Here is a 17,223-nt window from a genome sequence, read left to right on the forward strand (position 1 = left end):
CTAAGCGTTTCCTGTAACTGTTGGTAAGTCTCTCACATTGGTTTTGAGACAGAACTGCTTCAACTCGGTGACATTTGAGGGCATCCTTGCATGGACAGCTCGCTTCAGGTCTTGCCACAACATTTCGATGGGGTTTAGCTCCGGACTTTGACTAGGCCATTCTAAAATGCAGAATTTCTTCTTCTGCAGCCATTCTTTTGTAGATCTGTTGTATGTTTAGGATCATTGTCTTAATGCATGACTTACTTTTGGTTCAGCTTCAGCTCACGGACTGATGGCCTGATATTCTCCTCTAGAATCTTCTGATACAATACAGAATTCGTGGTTGTGTCAATGATGGCAAGCCATCCAGGTCCTGAGGCAGCAAAGCAGCTCCAAATCATCACACTCCCACCACCATGCTTGACGGTTGGGATGAGGTTCTTCTGTTCGAACGCTGCGTTTGGTTTTTGCCAAACATAACATTTCTCATTGAGGCTAAAAAGTCCTACCTTTGGCTCGTCTGTCCAGAGAACATTGTTCCAGAAGTCTTGTGGATCATCTATGTGCTCTTTGGCGAACTTCAGATGGGCACCAATGTTCTTTTTAGAGAGCAGTGGTTTCCTTCTGGCTATCCTTCCATGAACACCATTCTTGTTCAGTCTTTTTCTGATAGTTGAGTCATGAACACTCACATTAGCCAAGGAGAGAGTGTCCTGCAAATGGATGTTACTCTGGGGTTCTTTGTGACTTCCTTGATGATTTTCCGGTTTGTTCGTGGACAGATTTTGGGGTTCACTTACTTTTTCACATACCTTGAATCTTAATTACTCATTGTTTTTCTAATTCATATATGACTTTGTTTCAAAAGACATGGAATTGGCTAATATTAACCCCTGCTGGATATTTAAGAAGAGACTGATTTTGATTCAAGAAGGCTATAATGGTAAAACTATGGAATTTCCATAATTATCATTGGGGTTCACAATATTTTTCTAGGCACTGTGTGTGTGTGTGTGTGTGTGTGTGTGTGTGTGTGTGTGTGTGTGTGTGTGTGTGTGTGTGTGTGTGTGTATATATATATATATATTATATATATATATATATATATATCTGTCAAGGACATGACATAAATGATGTAAGGTTTTTAGTATTAGAACAGCTAAAATTAGATAATGCCACATACAGAAGAATAAAAGAAAGTAAATGGATAAATAGACTGAACACAATTATGCCTGCGGGACTCAACAGAAATGAATGAACTAATTAATTCCAATAAATATATAAAATTTAAAAATAATTAAATAAACAAAATTAATTCAAAAGTTGTGCATGCTGATGCGCTGGGGAGACCATATCAAGGCTGATCCTCAGAGCCAGCATTGCATGATAATATAAATATAAGTTTATATAAAATAATGTTAATTAGAATTAATATAGATTTAAAGATATAAGTAAAAGTGATGTCACATATAGAACACCATTACATCATGTAAGAATAAATCATGGATTTGAATATAAACAATAACAAGTAGTTGTCATGCCGTCAAACACCTATAAATACCTCCAATGTTTTGATTCAAACACAGGCTCCCTTGAGAAAGATATGTACAACATATCGAAACGTTGGGCAGCTGGCTCTTTGAGCTAATATATATATATATATATATATATATATATATATATATATATATATATATATATATATATATATATATATATATATATATATATATATATATATATATATATATATATATATAGATAGATAGATAGATATAGATATATATTATATATATATATATATATATATAGATATATAAACACACACACACACACATTCTCTTTGTAAGTGAGTGAAGCGGAGATGCATATCAGTGTTACACAGGATTCAGTGAATGATTCTTCAGGTATAGACACAGTGCAACATTTATATGCTTCCCACTTCACTTACTACATATAGTACATTACATTTTTGCTGGAATAGTTACTGTATAATAGTTACTGTATATTATATTGTATAAACTGATAAATACAATAGAAAGTGTTTGTAATGTACCTAAGGACATCCATCTCATCCTTCAGAGACTGGGCTTCATCTGCCAGCGACGTCAGCTCCTCATTTTGCCCTCGAAGCTCCACGATTTCTTTCTCCAGCTCCTCGCACCGTATCCTGTAATCATCTTTTGCGGCTTCTAATCTACAATACAGAAAAAACAAACAACACACTATTTGCTTGTTGCTAGGGAGGAAAGAAAAGAATGCTTACTTCTATCAGCAAATTAGTGGAAAAATGCACATGCAACACAGCTGTGTGGGTTTGTGGAGAACTAAACCAAGGCTTCAGCAGAGGTGCAAGTGGACAGCTGTGCTGATGGTAACCCAAGCTTAGACTTTTACCTCTTGTAGACATTAATAGTATAGCAGTTAGAGGACTGGGATGCAAGGTGAAAGGAAATGGGTGCACATCCCAGCACAGATTTGCACTGTCAGAGAAGGATTGCCTGGTGTAAAAGCAATGAAGACTGAAATCAGTTGCAGGGTTAGTGACTAGTCCTGGAAAATTTTAGTTTGACTCATCATAGTTTTAGTAATAGTCATTTTTTTGCAAATGTTTTGCTGCACCAACAGGGAGTCATGGTTACATTTTATGTTGTTTCAACATTTCAAGTTTAAATGACCAATTTTCCAAACCTAGTTTAAAAGTTCAGTGTACAGTTTAGCATCGGCACTGAACTGAATACAGAAATAAGGCACAAATAGTGAACACAGTTTTGGATATGCAAGAGCCATACAGATCCATGTTACAGACAGAATGACACAAATGAAAAGTGTTTTCTTCAAGACACATATTACAGTAGTTAATTCCTGCCTTCCTTTAGACTATACATATCTTCTTGTACTTAGAATGTTTACAAAGAAATAATGACCTACATGCATTTGCAGGACTGTGAGATTCCCTTAGATGTACTAGAATCAATTTGGTTCTTGAGAATTTCTTCATGTGGATGAACATACTAATTATAAGAGAATAATGCTGTATATTCGTTACCCTCTACTTTGGGTCATGCTTTGACTCACAGGTCTAGAATGGGAGGTTTCAATCAGGGGTGGATTGTTTTTTGGCTCTCAGTCATGCACAGCATGGGGCCTTTGGACAGTGGGGTGGAGGTAGGGGAGGATATCCAAGCACGACACAGATTAACCCACCACTATCTGCTGAGCCAGAATATCCCCTAGTTGTAAAGAAGTGCACATCTATTCCAGTCCCAATTAACCCCAGCTGAAGATGCATAATGCTACGGTGTACACATCACTTCCTAGGGGGTATGAATACAAGGAATGAAAACATTCATTATTTAAAAAAATATATATTATAGAGTCTGAAAATTGCATTCACGAAGATGGGACAAATGGTGGAATCTATAGGACAAAATTTAATAACATTCCTAATGGCAATGTCTTCTAGTCAACCGAAATTGAAATGCCCTTAGAAAAAGACAGTCATTGCTCATTTGATCTACAGTCACATTCAGCGAGGGTCAATTCCAGACCGGTTAAATCCACACCCTGCTAATTACATGTACGCTAAAAACGAAATGTCATTTGATTGGTAACATGACGAGTGAAGGTGGTTATTGCTTAACACCCAGAAATTCAATGACTGCAGTCCCAGTATACCGTACCTGAACGTTTCTTCCTGGAGCTGTTCTAACTGGGACTGCAGCTGCAGGTGTCTTCTCCCAGCAGGGCTGTTGGGGTCTTCGATGGAGTCTGACTGGTTGAGTCGTTCCATAAGGATCTGGTTTTCTGCCAACAAGCTGCCTTTCTCTTCCTGCAGAGCTGCAACCTACAGGAACAAAACAACATGGCCGCTTGTTATTTTCAGTAACCCTGAGAAAGATTTATTTTTCCTAGTCAAAATATATACGAAAATAATATGTTTACTAATCATTGAACAATATCTGAAAGCTATCTGAATATTGAACCAGTAAGAAAAGATTCCAGCTACAGTGAACTTTGATCACCACTTAAAATACTCTTGATAATGTTCTTTCGTGTTCGGCTCTGTATGACACCCTGATAACATACATCTGCTATGTATTTAGAGGCTCTTAATTGTTTGGGGAGACAGGCTACCTTTTATAATAGACTGTCAGGAATGCAGAGGAAGCAAATATTAGTGAAATATACTGTAGCCTAACTGCTGGTCACAGCTTTTGTGGATGAGAATTCTAGAAGGTGGTTGGTGAAGTAATGTTGGTGGGAAATAAATGACTACATTTTAAACTAATTTTAAGGCACAAAGCAAAGAAATATAACAATAATAACAATGAGGGAAACAAGTACAGTTTGTAACAAAACAACAGTGTATTAGTGATGGAAAAACAAGTCATGCATCAACAGGTGTATGATTCATTTTGAGGCATTCCATAATTTAATGACTGAAGCAGAAGCGACAACATGGTTGTATTGCAGAGATATTACAGAGTGGCAGAATTAGTCAGGTCATTGTCTAAAAAATACTGTGCCTCCCATGAAACTGACAATGCCTTAAATCTGCTCCTATAAACAAGATTAAGCAGTGGTCCTGGGGTGTGGACTGTTAACATCCCTACAGTTCACTGTGTTTTTCTTTAAGACTGTGGTGCGACACTGTGTGAAAGGCTTAGACAAGTCTAAAGGCAAAGCCACATTTTCTGAAAGGATTTAAAAGAATATTAACAGTAGAAATCAAGCAAGGAATTGCTCAGAAGAATAACTTAGCTTCAACTATGTCATCCTTGCACTTGCTGATAATTATAGGGCCCAATGAGTTTAAATACCGTACTCACACACAGTTTATTTACAAATAAACTCCACCACTAGCAGATTAGCTGTACGACCCCCCCCACCCCCCACCCCACTCCCCCGTTTCTAGAGCGCACTCCTTCTCCACCCTTGCCCCTCAGCAGTGGAACGACCTACCCACGGAGATCAGGACTTCTCAGTCCCAGACCACTTTTCGGCACCTCCTCAAGACACACCTGTTCAGACAGCATCTGTAAACTTCACAACTCTGGACTACACTGGACTATACTGTACCCAATACTTGTACCAGTACTTGCATCAGCTTGCACTTGCACTGAACTGCTCCATACCCTGCTGTATTCTACCACTGCTCTTAAATTATAACTACTTCCTGGATCTTTTACTTGATTTTACTCTTATATGTATCCATATTTACATTTTTTGTAATTGGTCTTATTTGAAATCATTCTCATCCATTCATCGTATGAGCAAATATTTTAACCATAAGTTAACTGCTGTTAGTCGAACTTGCTCTTAAATTTAATTACTTACTGTATTCTTTATTTTGCTCTTAATTTAATTTGATCATATTTTCTATTGTACTTTATAACTGCTCTTACCTGTGATATTTTGTAATGTGATACTTTGTAAGTTGCCCTGCATAAGGGCGTCTGCTAATAAATAAATAAATAAATACCAATATTAAAAAAAAAATATCAGTTGGGTCAATATCTGGGTACAACACAATAGTCACTGCAGACAATTACCATAATCGTATTAAAAACAACTTAACTACTATACAATCTGGTAGTTGGAAAACAGCTTAACGTGTTATACAATTTACAGTATTTATTATAAATGGCTGCACTATTAAAGATATACAACAATATGATTTTATATTAAAGATATACAACAAAATATGATTTTATATTAAAGCTATACAACAAAATATGATTTTATTTTTTCTGGTACTAATACACACACACACACACACACACACACACAGAGAGCAGCACTGCAGTAACTTTTATCTTCAATATTACCAGTGTACAATTTAGATGCTTTCAGGGGAGGAATAACAAACAAGCCTCAAAATCAGTCAAGTTACATTTTTTTTTTTTTTTTACTACAAACAACAGATCTTACCTGAAATACTGTCCTGAGGTAAGCCTACAATAAACTGACTGCCCAATTCCATTAACCATTGACTTTTTATTTTCAACGATTGAGACATATTTGATAAGGCATCAACATAAAATATATCTCTGCATCCTTGTTTACTAATTTTGTACTTTTCAAAATGTTTTTTTTTTTTTTTTTCCAGCTAAATGTTAATGGAACTTGGCCCGCATTCAAGTAGAAAAACACTCTGGCTAACGTCTTCAGTGTCCTGCTAATACAAACTCAAGAGTTTGGTCGTCTTTGAACTCAGAAATGATCTCAGGGCTGATTTGCTTTGGGGTTTTTAATGTCTCCTCTCTCATATTCGTAATCCCTCTCCCCATATATATATTGTATTCCTACTGTACCTTACTGTCTGAATATTTAGTTGGACAGTATTGCCATGTTTGCTCCTCTAAACGTGGCTGTCTTGACTTTGTCCAGGACACCGGCAAGCATTCCTCCACAGTCTGAAGAGGCGTAGGTAAAGAGACTGCAGCCAATCCCTCCATGGCTTGGATGGGTAACCTATGTTCGGCCATACTGCCCACTGTCTGTTGTCGTCTGTCTTCTTGGTACTTCTGCTCGGCAGGCTGTTGGCTATGAGCTAATGCCTGAGCATCCAGGAATATTTGGAAAATATACCTCATTCCAGAACTCACAAATAACAGGTAAAGTATCCTTCTCACAGAGGTCTCTTCTTCTCTTCCCAACTTCTTCCTCTGAGCTTTTTTCTTGGCATAAGACCAGGTAGTCCTTGCCCGTTTCTTAAGCGTCATTCTATATAAAGCTTCTTAGGCCAAATACAACTTATACCACAGGTGATTGATCAATATACCTTCTGGTTTTCAATCTCACTGACTAAACTGGTCTTAACAAATCTTCAGAATGCACACAAATTGTTCAGCAATAACTAACACGTCTAAAAACTTAAAACTGCATTATGTTATTTGCATTTTATGTAACCAGTCCAGCATTAAAAATATGAGAACCTATTAAACACCAAATCACATTGCATCTGGGGCTGCTGTTTGCCTAGCCTGTACTCACTTACTTTCCAATGCTGGGAGGAGTCTGTGCACAGTAAGTCTGTCAGGTTTCTGTTTCAGTTCTTACAGAGTTTCTTTTTCCTCTATCATGACTTCAGCTGCTCCCTGTTTGCCAACTAATGGCTGCTGAAAACTTTTGATTAATGGTGAAAGATTTTCAAACTCATATACAGCTTTACTCAAGGAAAGCTTATTAAATACATTTCCCAACAAACTTAATTTAAGGTCTTGCTCCTGTTTTTTTTTTTTTTTTTTTTTTTTTTTGTATTATGGGCACTGCACCTACAGCAGGTATCTTTTCAAACTACCATGTTTTTCATTGCCCAACTTGTAACCTACACTACGCCACAATTAATAACCTTATCACTGCCCATACCGAGTAAGTCACTGGTCATTCTGGGCTAGGGAATACAGCACTCTCCTAGTCTCTCTTTCCTTATCTGTAATTGCAGCACACACTTACAGTTGAAGTCTTTACTTCACATTTATATGTTCAATGTGTATTTTTAATTGTAATGGTGGCTGCTGGGTTCATAAAAACCACATTATACATGTTATATTGTATTGCACTGTATATTGTAACATGACTTCCCCCCAGGCCCAAGGCTGCTTAAATATTTGCCGGTATTGGAATGTTAACTTTTTTCCCCACAATGTGAGAGGAATCTCTCTCAAGCTATTAAAAGTGCAATATGCATAATAACAGGCGTATCTCTAATGCAATTCAGAGTGTATTAAGTGGCTCAACCTCTTCATATAGAGCCTTATTTGGAAACATGAGCGCGCAATAAGAAGAAATAATGACTTAGGTCCTATAGTGCCAAAAAGCTTTTTGTCCTGCATTATTAGGTTAAATAAAAAAATTAAAAAAAGAGAGAATGTACAGTATTAGTTTTAGCATAGTGGCCAAACAAAACTCATTGTGACAGACTAAGCGCACAGTGTTAGAGGGTTTCCCAGGGATGCTGTTAAAGCAGACTACAATTCCAGTGCCATGGGAGCCAAAACGAAAAGAAAAGAAAAAGCAGAATTACCCTTTCGTCTAGTTCAATACACTCTAATCTCAGTCTACCTCGCTCCTCTTGAACAAGGTATGCCTTCAAAAGCAAGGCAAAGTGGAGAATAGTTAAAAGAAAAGGTAGGGAAACAAAATATGGGTATATAACAGAAAGAGATCAGATTACTAGAAAAAAAAAGGGTTTCCACAGCACCCGCCAAAGAACAAATGCATTACCTTTACATTTCTATTTGGTTTTCAAATCATTGCAGAATACTTCAGATATTAAATGTCATTCTCGTTCACCTTAAAGGAGTCCTAACCAATGTTTTTTTATGCATTAGCAGCCTTGTCACTGCCCCCTTTTTTCTTGGTTTCATTAAGGACATACAATTTTTCAATGCAAGAACAATGTGTAAGAACTGCCTGTGTTTGGTTACACGGCCTGATTGCAGCAAGATCATTGGAATGAAATTGCCATACAGCACAGGGAGTGATTTCATACCACTGATGAAGCAGCAACTCTGAACTCTAGCATTGTCTCTGAAATTGTCTACACAATCCAAATTAAACCAAAAGATCTTCAACATAAGAAAAAGGGATCAGTGATGGTGATGCCAATAAGAGGTAAGGAAACGTATTAACAATCCTTTAAGTTAACAGTACTCGTTTATTATTATTTTGGGCTTATATTGACCATTTTCTTTAACAAGTTTTAAAATACTGCATTTAATAAAGTTTGCCCGATATATGGGAACCCAATAATAATATGGCAATTGCACATATTAAGAAGCAAAGGAAAAATGAAACGATTACCATTCAGAACATAAACAGACGTCGGAGAAAATATTTCAAACATAAAGCCACTCATGGTTTGTTAAACACAGCTCACTTAAACAATAGCAACTCAGCCACCATTGTTAGCATACAATTATTGATTTTCATATATAGGGTATGAGTTCAGACTCACCTGCATATCCAACTCATGACACCTCTGTGCGATTTCTTCTTTTGTTGCCAATGCATCATTCAATTCCTCTACGGTTTTCTTAAGCTAAAAAGAAAGCAAATTCACCAAAGTTATAAAATACAAGAATGTCAGTTTTAGAATTTAGTTATCCACTTTAGAACAGTGATGAGAACATCTGTATTGTATTGAAATCTTGTGTACTAATTACAAATAAAAGGGTATACTGTATGCAGAAAGTGTCCAGTTGGGCCTAAATAAAGTGCAACCTAAAATTCCTTTATCATCTATTGTGAGCTGAATGTTTAAGTGTTATAATACAAACTGTGGTTATGCCGAAATATAGTAACATGTACTGTATATAAACTGCCATGGCATGGATGTAAAGAGCTTTAAATAAAAGGCATCTCTACTGCATATAGATTCTGATGATAAAAATATCCTTACCATACTGCATCACAACTGAATAAGTGGTTACCTAGATTTTAAATATTGTAAATGCTCAGAAACACTCTGTGACTTCTGCCTTTTTTCACAGCCTTCCCTGTTTTGAGTGAATAACACATTCAATTTATTTATTTATTTACTTATTTATTTTTAAACCGTTGCTCTGGAATCAGTATCAATGATTAAATCAAGGAGAATGTCGTTATCTGAATTTAAAGCATGACAAAAGTTATTGTGTTTGGTGAGCTACCTACTTATAAACACAGAAGTTGTGGTGTTAGCTCAAGTTTTACAAAAAAAGTGTTATATGTTCCGTAGTTTTTGGATTACTGGAATACTGCTGCTACTTAGAAGAGTAGCCTGGCAACAAAACTCACCTACACAACAGGATTGTAAGAAAAGTCTACTTCAATATTCAATATATGAAAAAAATGAATACAAAAAGTGGCTCTCCATCACTATTAGAACAATTCACTTCAATTTACTTTTTACACCTGTTTCATTTCAAATTTTGGTATTCATAATAATTAATATTTTCATACAGTCTGATACCACTATTTACTTCCATTTATATATTTTTAAATCAGTGTTAGTGCAAAGAAATACCTGTCTATCAAGGTCAACATAAGCGTAATTTCCTGACACCACCGGAGTTTCTTTGCTCATCAGCTGAAATGAAGAAGTCAGGATTACTGCATCACAATATAAGGCAGTTGTTCAAACATGTACAACTCATGTGATGCTACACATTTGCTGTGGTTTCTCAACCCTAAAAAGACCACAATACCTTCCTAATTGAAGTCAAGCATCTCTATATGCACTACTCCATAAAATGAAAGGAGCAACATTTCAAACTTGAATTTTTCCAAAACACAATTTACAACAAGAATCAAATTTTAGTGTCAAGGGGCACTTTTTACATAGTGAAATGAAGACACATTCATTTTATTATGTTCATAGTATCAGTGACGCGATTCTGAACACGAGACTTATGGAAATCAAGATTCAATAGGAGTCACAACAAAGTGACAAGCTACTGTCTTTGTGTATCCCCAGACTCCAGCATCTGAACAGCGCTGGCAGTGCAGACTTCAGCTAAAATCCTCATCTGCCTATAGAAGCTATGACTCCCAAATGAATATCAACAAACAATGTGGAAATCGGAAAAATAGGGGTACCTGCTTTTAAAAAGAGGGGGGGGGTGAGCCAGTGCAAAATGCATCTCAACAGCCTTCACAATGTATTAAAGGACATGTAAAAGGTGAATGCCAAGGTGAAATCATTTTTTGACTGTTAATTTTGTACTTATTTGTCATATTTAATATTTGCTCCTTACACTTTGTTCAATACTGTAGTGTACACACCGTTTACAGTATATCTATCGTGAGTCCTTATTTGCAGTAATTTGTTAAATTACTGCAAATATCCTAACAATATTAACTATGCAAAACACAACCTGGAAAAATGACTGTGTGTGTTGTTTCTGGGGTTTCTTTGCCAATAAACTTAAAGATCAATACAAATTCACCTATTTTGCTTTATCCAATCACATTTTTATTTTTATACTGTATTGTTAGTTTGTGTTTACCTCTTGAATTGCTGTCATGACAACATGTTGAACAGACTCCTCCATCATCATAATTGTCTGGATATACTCTATGAAATACAAGGAAGAAAAGGTTTGACATGTGAAAAGAATACCACAGTACGCTACACACTTTGAAAGTCATGTTTCGCAAAGAAATACAAGCAAAAGGATCTTTGTGAAAGGGTAGCTTGGTGGCCAAGGCTTGTTACCCATCAGGAAGGAAACCCAGAGACAGAAGATACAGTTAAATGCAAAGCACACTTTTATTAACAAACTAAAAAACTAAAGAAACAAAAAAAGGCACAGGAACCAAAGTAAACAGTTTAAACAAAACAAATTCAAACACTACTATCAGGCTGGGCATTCACCTTCACTGAACAGGGCAGAAAACACAGTTCATAAACTCACCCTAAACTCCTGCAAACAAATGGGTTTTCTCTCCCTTTATGTGTGTGGCCAATCCCCAATTAGCACTAAATTACCTAATTAGATAATGGCCACACCTGTGATTGTTGGCAGGGACAGATTTAACCCCATCCCTGCCAAACTTACACTTATGCAACTATTTACAACGGCATGTTTTTTCCCTGCTGAAACGTTAAACAGCTATCAATCTGAAAAGAATACCAGTCTGCTGTAAACATGTTAACTACTGTACACTATAAGTAGTGCTCCGCGTTTTCGGTTTTTATTTTACATATATTAAAACAGGGATAACAATCGGTAAAAAATTGTTTTTAATTGAAACATCTGTAAAAATCGGGGGCAACAAATCTCAGTATTCACACTTTACATGTGGAATATGATGTGTAGCAGTTCTGGTTTCTGATTAGGTTTAATGTCCCTGACATGTCTAACAAAGCACAATCTGTGCAAGTCGAAGCCACATTTTCAAGTTAACTGGTACTTTGCGAACGTTTGGGCTATCGCTGTGCTGACAGAAACAGTATCTAGAGAAGGTATGAACATGACATCAGCACGAAACAAGCCAGGTTTATTCATCTCAAAATCATAAAAATAAAATAACATTGACAGAACTGGGTAGTGCAGGACATCAGAAGACTTGTTAAAAATCACACTGGACATTTCCATCAATAAGTTCCATGTAAGTTTACCAACTAAAACTATCAAATATAGCTGTCAACTAAAACTGTCAAACATTTAGTGTTTTAGCTGATGGACAGACAGTACTGTCACATGAAGTCCCCAGAACATACCTCTGCAACAAATAATGTCTATTCAGCAAAGCACAGTGCTCTGATAAACTCATTAACACAGTCCTTCTGCGCTCTCTTTTTATTAAAACATGTCTAAAAGCCGCACAAATGGATTGCTTGTCTCTGTTCACTTTCTTGTTTTAGTTTAATGTGTCACTTATTTTTCAGCTATGCATCCTCTGCCTCATCTGACCCACTTCTGCTATTTTTGTTTTTTGTATACTTCGAAACATTCATTTTCTTTTGAATATTCATAAACTGATTAACGTTTTATCCCCATTCTTCATCCACTAAAAATACTGTATTTTCGTGTATTTCAAGTTAGTTTTTGAACAAGCTAGTAGTTACTATGCCAAGCAATTGCCACAATAAATCAGACTTTGGTTGGCCAACATAATCAGGTGATACTGCTTGTAAAGCGACAGAGAATCACGTTTGAACGTTATTTGATCCTCTGACGTCTAAACGTCTGATGTATCCTAGGACACAGTGTAGGGCTGCTTATTACAATGTTGGAATCAAAATAAAACAGCATTTACTATTATAATTATTATATCAAATTATTGTGGGTTTAAAGTACACGTAGCAGCTATATTTAGAAACAAAGCCCGATTGTCAATACTGTGTTTTCACATTCAGAAACCTTTAACTTGGCCCACTTAAACTGCGAACCAACACTCAAGTGTTGCTTTCTGAACGTGGCCTTATGTCTCATTTGAAAGAAGTTTGGTTGAACTTATCTTTGGACAGTAGTCCATTTCACCACCTTAAATTGACTCAGTTCAGAAAGAGAAACAGTCTCAAAATAGAAAACAAAATCTGGCACCAAAATCAATCGCAATTCCCCACCTTGTTTCTGGTCGCAGTTAACAGCACAGCCCAAAATGAGCTGCAGCATTCTCCCGAGCTCAGCAGCATCAGAGTGCTCTCCTACCAGGTTAACATCCGGGAGTGTGAAGTCATTAATCTGCTGCCCCAAAATCTTTAAAAAAACAACAACAACAAAAAAACAACAACAAAAACTTACAATAACCCTCCAGAAGACTATTCATTTAGCACAGAGATAGCACTCTGAAGAACAATGGAGAAAATCGATTGCTGCCTTCTGCAAACCCACCGCATATAGTACACTGATATTTTTAAAATCATATCACACAGAACAGCTACAGAATGCCCCTAGTGTAGTGCTGTGAAGTTAGAGATAAAACTGGGTGACATTTACTCCACCCACCCCCCTCATTTTACATCATCCAGATTCTATTTCTGTGGAAATAAATAGAAGCTATTTGACAACAATACAATGGCTTTTCAGCAGGGAATGATGACATATTTTTCAACCACAAATTCGTAACTATAAGATGTACCTTTTAGATCCCTGACTGAATTCTCTAATGTGGACAATTTCACTCTATTTTTTTTTCTTACCTCATGATTGTAGTCAAGAATGCCTTTTAAAATTTTCTTCAAGTTGCTGATCTGCAAAAGAAGAGCACTGATGTATAAGGATACCTCCATACAGTAGAACCATGGAGGATCTCTTCACAACCTTTAACTTGGGACTTATTTCAAAGACGGTTTTGTGTATATCCAACTTGTACATTATTCATTTTTCTAGTACAATGGCTACAAGATCCAAGACTACACATTCAAAATGTCTAAAGACAGGAAATCTCCAATTTAAAACAAACATAGTATACAGCAAGTCACCATTTACTGTACTTTTTTGTAAATAATGAAGCAAATATAAAATATAATGCAATCTACGTAATACTTTAATACAAAAAAAAAAAAAAAAAAAGGATATTTTACTACAGTAATACTCAAATTTCCTGCCTAGATGGTAATACTGAGTCTTAGGATCTAGCATTAACCAAAACCAACAATACAGCAGAATATAAAAGACAGATTGGTGACACTTTATAAAACTTGAAAGGAATCTGTCCCCTTTGGCTGGTCATTAAGGCCAGCCTGCACACGTTCTAGTCAATTAGGCTAACCTAGTACAGAATACTACAAAGGTAGAGTATCCATGACCATGTGTTGTTAAATAGTTATTCTTCATTTAAACCATTTGGTGGTCCAGAGGTACAGGACAGGTTTGACCTTTCACCATCATACATAACTCAGAATAACAATGATGACATTTAAAAAAAAAAAAAAAATACCATGAATTATCATAATTAATCAGTTTTCTCCTATTAATTGGTGGAGAACAATTAAATAAAAAAAATCAAAGTGCACGCACATACAGAGGGTCCCCAGAATTCAGTATTGAAAGGTGTATAGGCTAGGAGGCTTGGAGAAGATGAAACTAATGTAACTACCAGGCAGCCTTTCTAACTCACCAGAGCTCCAGTTGAAACACACAGAGAAAAGTCAGGTAAGGATACATGTTTCGAATTGATTGCATATCAGGGAAACTCATTATGCTGTAAAAAATAACAGCCCTAATAGCATTCATCAACACATGTGCCAACTCACCATGATTACACTGGACAGCTTTAAAAAGCTCAGCTCTAAACACAACTCAAATCTGTACTGTTTGCAGAGATAAATCATAACTCTTTGCAACAAATTGCTTGTTTGATTGTCAGTACCAGGCGGCAATCGACAAATCATCTTCTTTGACAGAAGGACGTTCATATGCAATCAAGATGTCCTCAAACCGTTTGTACAAGCTATAAAAGTGTAAGTGATATTAAAAACAAAAGTTCAGTTGAAGCTTGCAGTTTGAACAACGTATCTTGAAGATAATGTATTATTAGGCAAACAATTTGATATACAATTATATTCTATGTGCCAGTTAGTGGAAGACCGTTCACAGAAACTAATCAACTTTTTGTATTAATCCACGGCGAATTTATCACCTTTTTTTTTTTTTGAAAGACAAGTACTATATATTTTTCCAGAATTCAGCCAATATAATAATGTGGGAGAAATGCCACAAAAAAATATGGTAACTAGTCAACAGTTGTTTCAATTTCAGCTGTCCTGTAAATAATTGCACTTAAACACAAACAAACAAACAAACAAAAACTGCTTAAGACACAACAATTCCTGCAACAATTTAGCCTTTTTAAATTTATTTTTAAGAAGTGAGCTTGAACACTACACTATTACATGCATTATGCTTCCCAATTTAAAGAAAAAGCCTGGTACTCCACCTTTAATCTCCAATTATCTCCAACCTCTGTTTTGATCCTATTTATCCAGTTTTCATCAAAGTATGCAGGATCTCTGAAATAAATAGTAAACATGTTAAAGCAACAATAAATACAAATCAGTCACCTATATTATGTGTTTGTGAGCTTTAGGGACATTTACCATAGGTTTAAGCAAACTGTCCAGTACTTTGTGAACATCAGGGCCTAAATCAATTGTAATGTCCTCTTTTAACCCTTTCAGTTCTGAATTTCTTTTGTCGAGCTAAAGAATAAACTTTTTTGGGCTTCTCCGATTAAAAGATTAACCAAATCGATTAACAAGTAGCAGATTAACTTTTGTTACAATTTAATTGTGCTTTTTAAAAAAAAAAAAAAAAATATATATATATATATATATATATATATATATATATATATATATATATATATATATATTTAATTTTAAAAAAAATCAACCAATAGAAGATCTACATTTTTTCCATGGCAGTCCAATCATAAGTGAGTCGAGACGGGACAAACAGTTGAAGGTCTTGAGTAGGTTTAACCAATAGAAGAGTCAAAGATCGGCTCTTGTTATACAGCTGTCCAATCATTAGTGAGCACAGTCAGGACATAAATATGACAGGGTGCGCAGGGTAAGAACAGCTGAATCTCGCATGATATTGCTAATATTATAGACTCTGTTATTGAGAATTATATTGAGAACTTCGAAGTAATATTTAGAATTGCTTTTTATAAATTAAAAAAAAAATATGTTATTAGACAACAGAGACATCATAGTTGATGTGGTTGCAAATCCACTTTCAAGAACTTCCTCTGAAAAATTGGAGAGTGATAAAAAAAAAAAAAAAGGAGGTATACACCACAAATACCCTAACTGGCACAGGAAGGGAAGAGATTGCCACTTCCAAAACTGAAATTATTAAAGCAATGGCTACAGCAATCTAGGATGTCTATCGAAGTCAGCACAAAAATATGAGCATTCCCAAAGTCACTTGCAAGCCACTATAACACGCAAAACTTTTGGACAAACCCAGATTGATGTCCAACTGGCTGAGCAGAAGCATAGAGATACAACACATTACAATAAACAAGAAAAAATGGTGCGGTTCTTAAACACTTGATTGATTCTGTTGTTTACCTTGGCAAGCAAGAACTGATTTCAGAGGGCATGATGAAGCACCAATTCCTCAAATAGAGGTAATTATGTGGAAATCATTTTTCTGATTTCTGACTACGACAGCACATTATGCAATTGCTTGTCAACAGCCATGGTAGTCTCAGCTACCTCTACTAAGATTCAGAACAAATAAAAGCAGTACAGGAAGCCAAGTATGAAGCTGTAACGGCAGATTAAACAACTGCTGATGGAAATGCAGCTCAGCTGGCTTGTCTTTTCAGGTATGTGACCGACAGTTACCCGAAAGAATGGCTGTTCTGGGAAAATGTGTTACATTTACTAAAATAAAAATAATAATAAAAATGCTTTTTAAAAAAAAAGACTGAATTCCCACTATAATGTCCGCAGGAAGTACCCTATAGGTAACTATAGTTCTTCCCGATGGGCCTCTAGTTTCTCACAATGAGCCGAGGTCTGCAGTCAATATTTGTTTAATAAATCTGTCAAGAAAGTTGTGTTTTTGAAGTCCATAGTGCATAGTTATTAAAGTTTTTTGGCATAGAACTGTCCGTTTGACTTTCGCACTGTTGCACAGAAGTTTGTGGAAGTCATATTTATTTACATCGTCGAGTTGGATTTGTTTGAATTTTAGGAAGCCAGGAAACAGTGAAAGCGAAGTTCTTTTGACAGTTTTAGTGTTTGCAGCATCTTTGTTCTGTGTATTGTAATTCATTTTCTGTTAT

General features: G+C 35.9%; 1 protein-coding gene across 1 annotated transcript in view; it reads right to left on the reverse strand.

Annotated features, from left to right (window-relative positions):
• The window catches only part of LOC121314479 (protein Hook homolog 3-like), a 56,936-nt gene that overhangs the window by 20,526 nt on the left and 19,187 nt on the right, over window positions 1-17,223 (reverse strand). The window contains 8 exon segments of the mRNA XM_041247805.1: window positions 2,039-2,179; window positions 3,666-3,829; window positions 8,948-9,031; window positions 9,998-10,060; window positions 10,980-11,047; window positions 13,046-13,178; window positions 13,622-13,672; window positions 15,361-15,433. Coding sequence (XP_041103739.1) covers window positions 2,039-2,179; window positions 3,666-3,829; window positions 8,948-9,031; window positions 9,998-10,060; window positions 10,980-11,047; window positions 13,046-13,178; window positions 13,622-13,672; window positions 15,361-15,433 — 777 coding nt within the window.

Source organism: Polyodon spathula, chromosome 1 (assembly GCF_017654505.1).
Source record: "Polyodon spathula isolate WHYD16114869_AA chromosome 1, ASM1765450v1, whole genome shotgun sequence".
Lineage (NCBI taxonomy): Eukaryota > Metazoa > Chordata > Actinopteri > Acipenseriformes > Polyodontidae > Polyodon > Polyodon spathula.